The 7,500-nt window shown below is 38.7% G+C and overlaps 1 protein-coding gene and 1 long non-coding RNA gene across 5 annotated transcripts in view; one reads left to right on the forward strand and one right to left on the reverse strand.

Moving 5' to 3' along the window:
- Nucleotides 1-7,500, reverse strand: part of LOC110068262 (uncharacterized) — a 27,326-nt gene that overhangs the window by 7,579 nt on the left and 12,247 nt on the right. For 3 of the 4 annotated variants that reach the window (XM_089293523.1, XM_020775651.2, XM_089293522.1), the window contains exon 2: nt 3,294-3,428. In XM_089293523.1, the coding sequence (XP_089149649.1) occupies nt 3,294-3,414 (121 nt within the window). In that variant the 5' untranslated portion in view covers nt 3,415-3,428. Of the gene's footprint in view, nt 1-3,293; nt 3,429-6,386; nt 6,486-7,500 lie in introns of those variants that run through there. The other variant, XM_020775644.2, reaches the window with a different exon arrangement.
- LOC149109638 (uncharacterized) overlaps nt 2,798-7,500 on the forward strand; it is a 5,012-nt gene continuing 309 nt past the window's right edge. The window contains exons 1-2 of the long non-coding RNA XR_016208404.1: nt 2,798-2,994; nt 6,010-7,500. The exon at nt 6,010-7,500 is cut by the window's right edge and continues 309 nt beyond it. This is a non-coding gene — a long non-coding RNA (uncharacterized LOC149109638). The remainder of the gene's footprint in view (nt 2,995-6,009) is intronic.

Raw genomic sequence — 7,500 nt, forward strand, 5'->3', positions numbered from 1 at the left:
TTTAGATTTCCAGAAAAAAAATTTCAGATCTGAGAGTCCTTAATTACCAATATCACGACCACAAGAGGCACATCAGTGTCGGAAATAACAATTTTATTGCGTGCCTAACAGGTGGATATTTATCAGTTCCAAAGACTGATTTGCAATCTACAATGAGAGCACCTGCCAGTGGCGCAATTCTTTTATCAAAGTGTAATCTTAACGCTTTAGCGCTTCATGAGTAAAATAAGTTATTTTCTCGTTATCAAATACCATCGAACACGGGGCAGTGGATGCAGATACGAACATTCACTCCTACGCGAGACTTGGGCACGTGAATTTGCAACTAAACACCCACACGAAATTAAGAACACATTTGATCAGGCAATCCTTTTATCACTGAATGACAACATTTGCGGTGGATGCCAAAGACTTTGCAGCTGTTCGATCCCATAAAATATCAATGTTTTGCATCCCAAGGTTAAATGAAGACACCTTTTAAAATTAAACAAATTATTGTGGGCGCTCTGATTGGTTCAAAATATTTTTATGACATTTAGGAGCTGTTTAAAAGTACATTTCGTGTGTTTATCTTGTTAATGAAATATAAACCTTTCTTTTCTTATTTACACAGTGAAGAACTCGTTAAAGCTTGGGAAATTTGGCAGCAGCTGTAGAAACAGACTCTTATCTCTTGCTTTGCTACAGCTTTCCTCGTTCTCAAAGGCAAAATGTTTTTTCATTTCAGTAAATGGAACACCACCAGTTTTCCCTCACACTTTGCTTGTATTTAAGAAATTGAAAACATTTTCTTCGTTTCTATCAAGTTGTAGAAACACGGAAAAAATGTAATCTGTTTTTTTTTTTTGTTTTTTTTTCAAAAAAAGGGAAAATTCCTTATTTATTTCGAATATCAAATGTTAATTTATTTTTGTTCGCGCTATCACTTACGTCACTGCTAGTACCAGAAGTGCTACTTTTAGCGTGCACCTTCTTAGAGGGGTTTTTCGAACTCGAGTTCCTAAGAAGTGACACCCTCGCCAGATATGCCCGAAATTTTTTTCTTTTCTTTTCTTTCTTATTTCTTTTTTTTTTTTATGTCCAATGTGAGAGGTAAAAATCCTCAAGAAACAAAAAAAGTGTCCGATTTGCCAAATAACTGCAAAGGAACTAGTTGAACACAGCTAAGGTTACTTGAGAGAAGACGTCGTTTTGAATTACATGCCGTTTAGTCGTCATGGTAAATTTTTGAACTTTATCGTTAAACGTGTTTCATGCGCGTTCACTGAAGCTTTCGACAACTCGATTGAAGCATTGTATCAGATTGGATTGCAGAGCTGGAAGAATTACATTATAATCTCCAGGGTCCCTAGCCGGAAAAAAATATGACTGAGGCAATGTCCATGAAAAAAATTATGACTGAGGAAACTTTCACGGTTAAATTCTCTTCCTAGGTATTTAGGGTGTTTACGATCACTATAAACAACAACAAAAAAACGAAAAACAAATGACCGAGGCGTGTGCCTCGGTTTTCCAATTACTACTTGAGCTACTTGATCTCCACATCTCCCTCGTTCTAAATAGACGCCATTTTGGTTTTTATTTTCAGTTCGTAACGCTGTACTGTTCACTTCGGCTCGCCTTGCAAAACAAGAACCAGAACCCGCTTAGAAGAACTATTGACTCTAAAATCAAATCCGGTTGGGTAGACAGACCCCTTAGGTTATTTCGTTGATACACCTGTGTTGGGGGGTTAAAAACGTTATAAAGGTGTAATCTATTGCTGAAGGCCACAGGCTTTCTTGGGGAGTCCAAGGCTATCTCAGCTTATTTTGGTGGAGAAGGCGGAAGCTGTGCCTTTTTTAGCGAGAGGGGAGGGGTTTTATCTCTTAATTGGGACGTGGGTGTCCAAACAATACGAAAACACGTTCCCAAAAGGAAATTCATGATTGTCACCCAGAAATATCACGGATAAGCCAGGTCAGTCTCTTAATTCAACTTTCTGAATCACACTGAAAGACAATTTAACTTTCACAAGTTGTAACTGTGTACAGTGTTGTGTTTTCCGCGCTAATTGTCAAAAGGTTAAGAGCTGAATTTTTCCTTTATTTCTCTCTTCTGTCTTGCAAATAAACGCAACAAGGCTGGAGCCTCACTAGAAAACCTGACAGTTCATTCGGTCTCCAGTATCATCGAAAATAACCGAGTTCTACAATAGCTTAATTATAAACTACTTGTTCCAAACCTAAATAAACTTTTCTTGTATTTGATATAGCATTATGAGAAATAAAGGAATGAATCATTCTATTTAATTGATACGAGTGTTTTGCTGGAAAGCACACTGGTTATATTCAAACGAAATTAGATCCGGGATTCTAGAGGCGAACTTTCAATAACCTCCCTAGTATGGATGTTGTGACGTCATCCCATGCCTTTTCACGGTGGTTGTGCAATGAGCCAGCAAAAAAGGGAAAGGTATCCTTATAATAAAAGGAAAATTTCATTGGGGCCTTCCAAAAAATTTTATTTGCTCGTGTTCAAAACAATATTTTTGAACGAGCGCAGTGAGTCCCGGGCTCTCTAGGAGAATTTAGGGACTGGATTAAGTGTTTTCCTCCTAAAGGAGTTCCGCTTAAGGGCAATTTGTCACCTATTAGTAATAACTAACAATCATAATATGTAAAAATTTAAAAAAAAAAAATTCAAGATTAGCGCACGATAGCGTCATCTATATCAATACTCAGTCCTCCTATTGACAATGTAACATAGCCAATGAGAGCACCAGAACCTCAGCAGTTATTGTAAAATGATTTCTCGCCCATGCGCAGCCATTTTTTCGCTCACCCCATTCTTTCACCTCACGCTCGACGGACGAAAAAAAAAAAACAGAGGAATGCAAAGCCTGTTAATACGAAATAATCATCTCAATTAACAAGACACCTGCCATGAGACAAAATGCTCGGGATTGATATTTCGAAGATATCAACTGAGGAGGATGGATTATTATATAGCAAGGTAAGCCGAGCGTTCTCTTTTCTTTCTTGATAAGAATTTTGCCACACGAACCGTTTCCATGGCCGGAAACGGTCATACTTTGTGTGTTTTTTGTTTTGTGACATATAATATACTACTTACCAAACTTACTTGCTCGAGCCGTACAGAAGAATATTGGCCTTTGGTCGCCTCGCTGCGCTCAGTCCGTACTATCACGACGTCGGGCCATTATTCCCCAGAACGGCTCTCGTGCTCGGTTAGTATTAAAGAGATTAGTAATCTACTTGAACAATTCCATTTAGTTTGGACTTCTAGCTCACCTCTTGAGAAGCCTTCGTCAGCTTCTTTTCTTGTCATTAAACTGTCTTGATATCCGTGCCTCTGTGAAGCAAGTTGATAGGGATATGCATTACTTCCATTCCACCCTCCAGCATCCCTCATGCTGTGAAATTCGCCTGTAATATTAAAGCAGAAATGTTACCTACAATGACTGCAGCTCTGCGAAACACATTTGTAATCGTTAGTTTTCATTTTGCTGATATGAAACTACTGAAGTTTACAATAACTGTTAAATTTCTCGCTCACTCATTGGTCCCTCTAAAGTTAACGTCCCCGATTTCCTGCCTTTCTAACACAGGAAGGAAACGACAGCCACTCTTGAATCTAAGGTCCTTTTTCAGTATCACGGTGACTGAAATGACCTGGAAGGAACAGGGCGTGCGATACACTATTTCTACCCGTTCATTAAATAAATATTTTGCATTTACTTCCTCTGAAAAAAGATTCACGAAAGACAGATTGAACATGGCCGAGTGGTTAGGGCGCCCGACTTGAAATCCGGAGGTCGCGGTTACAAGTCCTGCTCTGACCACTAAGCTGGAGTTGTTTCTCAATAGACCCTGGTTCAACTCCTCGGTATTGCTCGTAAATAGCCAACTGGTCTGCCTTCCGCCAGATGGGATTTTTTTAGCTTTTTTATGTTTAGTTGACATAATTGTTTCTTTCAGTTTAAGTGGCATGCCTAAGGACTACCTAGGTTAAGCTAAGCGCATTGACCACTATAAACGGCATTTGAACATTTTTTGAGGAGCAAAGGCATGGGGAATAAAGGAGAACTAAACGCGCAAAGAAACCATTGCTATTAAACGACATGTTGTCCAAACATACATTAATGCGTTAATTCGAATTTCTCCGTGGTTCACTTCAGTTCAAAATACAAGACAAATCGTGATTAAAGTCTTGGGAAAATTATCTACTTTTCTCCTCCCCTCCCCTGTTTTCTAAAATCGTAGCAGCAAAGACTCCGTAAGACCATATTGTTCAGTAGAACTTCGACATTGGTCCGTCGGGAGGGCAAGAAACAATTAAAAAACCACACGCGTGGCGTTAGATCACTTCAAATTAAGATATATTTATCTCACTTTATCTCATATCGAGATTTTAACAACCTTCTCAACTACTTTTGTCATCGGTTGCAACTACCATCTATTATTCTTATTTCTGTTGCAGCGTTGATCAATTATTGCATGATTTTTAGCTCGTGAAAAGCTTTTCATCATAGAACACTCGAATACTATATAGCCTACGGGCTTTGTTCGGACTAGGAGACTGTGGAAAATGCTAACTAAAGAAAAAGACATCTATTCTTAAGCAATTTGACTTGTAAATGAAACGTCATTGTCTGTCTTATCATACACTGAACACGTGCCGAGCGTTCTCGATTCAAGGACGTTGACCAACAAAGAACTGAATAAAACGGATTTTCCATTTTACCATCAAAACAGAAAATCCTGACTATATCCGAGATGTAACCATTAAAGTGCTCGAGATTGTTTTTGATTTATTTAGCTCAATTATTCTAGAAGGTTTATAAGTGTGTTTTCAGCAGTCTAGTCCAGAGTCTAAAGGTGACAGACTAACGAGATGAGTAAAAAACGCACTACCATTTCCGTTTCTTTGTGACGTCTCATATTTCTGACTATTTTTCTGAATTTCTACCTTAACTCCGACAAATAATTTTTTAAAATGCTTTCAGGCTATCAGTTAAAATGTTATTTTACATTTCGTGACTATCCATGCTGCGTGGGCTAATTAATACGCTAATATGCAATTTTCTGCTTGACGCTAAATTATTTTCAAGAGCCACAACTTGTTGAACATGTAAATATTGATCTTGGCTCCGCTGCACTTATCACATGGCTCTTTACGAAATTTTAATCTCTAATGTTTAACACAATGCTCTAAACAACCTGCAGTGTAAGGTTACCAAAGAATCTAAATCCGGGGGAAGTACCTTCTTAGACAAGTTAAGAGAAAGCATTTAAAACAGGGTGTTGATCTTCAAAAACTAAAGAAATTCAAATTTGTTAACCTGCGGATAAAGACGAATCCAAGTTAAGGGGCATAAAAAGGCACAGACATTTTTAAGGGTGTAATGAAAACCCACGTATTTTGTCTCGAGAAGCGCGAAGCAATATTTATTACTTCCCTCCCCCCCCCCCCCCGATTAAATAGATTACGATGTATAATGAAAAGTTTATTGTTATTATTTCTTTTTCTTTGTCCACATTTTTATGATAATTCCCACAATAAACTGAAAAGAATTCTGACCTGAAATGTCGTTCACGTACCCCTGATCCACTCTGTTTTAAACAAAGCCACAAGTTTTTTTTTTTTTCCTGAAAATAGATTATACGTGCAATTCGCGAAACATTATGGTAAAATTTAAAAAATCCAATTATCACAAATGTGCTTTAAATTGATTTAGCGACGGCTAGCGTAATGTAAAATCGATTTTTTTTTTTTTTACCTACCAAGTCGTGAGGTAACTTATCAGTAAAATCTGAGAACTATTCACGGACAGTTAAATACGGTAAATTTGAATTCGCCACACCTGACTCACTTTTACCTTTCATTATGACAGCTGAAGCTCAAACCCTGTCAGACAGTTAAAACAAGCCAAGCGGTCAAATAAAAGAATTCAATGACGAGTTCCCACAATTGTTTGTTTATCACTGACTCATTTTGCTTTCCTAGACAGGCAAATACACCACTGGGAGGAACCATAAAGAATACTGAAACTGATTATTAACATCGATATTTACAAAGACATAGTTCGAAAGATTTAGTTCGAACTTAGTTGGAGTAATACAGGTGCGCGGTTTTATCTCCTACCCGAGCGCCTCCGTCTACCCCTACACTGCGTACTACACTTCCCAGCCAAAAGGATGCCTACGCAGTAACCAAGTAGACTCTCAGCTGGATTTCCAAACACAGCGAGCGACGTTACCGATAAAAATTATGGCGCTTTCCAACGCGACCTTGCACGCGGATTCACTCCCTTACTCATGGACTTGGGCTCAACTCAGGTAGCCGCGTGTCTGTAAATATCACGGCATTTTTTACCCACTTACCAGAGTGTGAAGCTTCCAAATTCACAATCAGCCTTGACTTATCCTTTTATCGAACGCTTAGAGAATTTAGTTGATCTATACAACTCAAATGCACAGCGCTTTTATCTTTCCTAACTGATAATGACGACGCTTACGTTATGGTTATCGATGACAATATAAATCGGAAATAACGTCGCCACCCGTTGACATTTGGCCGCCGGCGGTCAAGCAAACTTATCAAACGAGCTGCCACGTAGGTATAACGATCAGATAATTCCATAAACATGAGCTTTTAATGTATCGCCTTTCTAGACAATGGAATAACTCGGCGTAGTAAAGAGTCAGGGTCCATAAAAATGATGTCAAATGCGGCGCGGGCTATCCTGGGGGTACTTTTTTATATTTCGTGATTCGAAAGACCGACCATATTGAATTTTAATTTCGTTGAGTCAGCAAAACATCATAACGCTATTTATTTGGTTACGTCAAACAGGTTTTTTACTGATCCGAAAACAGGCGGCATTCGGGCAAGACTATGTCGGGTAGATCTGGAGAGGCGTCGCAGCGCTCGGTTGTGAAATACATTATAATGCCGTAAGTTTACAAATCGTTAGTCTTGGTTGTTACAACTTGTTTCGTCTCTCGAGTAATTTGTTCCCCGGAAATAACCTTCATTGGAGGCTGCTTTGGTACACTGCACTCGGATATTTTTATTTCCCGCGCTTTTCCTTCCCTTCAGGAAGTTTTCGCGGCCGAAAAAATTATCGCTTTTCGCTTGACTTATGCTTGCAAGGAACTGACTTATGCAAAGAGCTTTTCTTTTGGCGTACAAACACAGAATACCCTACCTTATGATCCATCAAATATTTTCGCGAGCGTTTGGGCTAAACGCGTTTCGTGACTGAATATGCCCAAGCTAAAACTGGGGAATATCCGTGAGAAATGGCCCAATTTTAAAAACTGCGCTTGTTGTGAAAAATACTCCAAGGCCGCGATAATGTTTGTCCGCGGACATTATCGCGTCAAATGCAGGCTTTCGTTGATTTAATCACCAAACTGCAGTAACCAATTACTTTATGTGATCATTTGACTTTTAAAATGACAGTACATAAGGAAAGAAATTTATCTATTTAAC

Source organism: Orbicella faveolata, unplaced genomic scaffold, assembly GCF_042242905.1.
Source record: "Orbicella faveolata isolate gen_17 unplaced genomic scaffold, um_ofav_v1 contig_25, whole genome shotgun sequence".
Lineage (NCBI taxonomy): Eukaryota > Metazoa > Cnidaria > Anthozoa > Scleractinia > Merulinidae > Orbicella > Orbicella faveolata.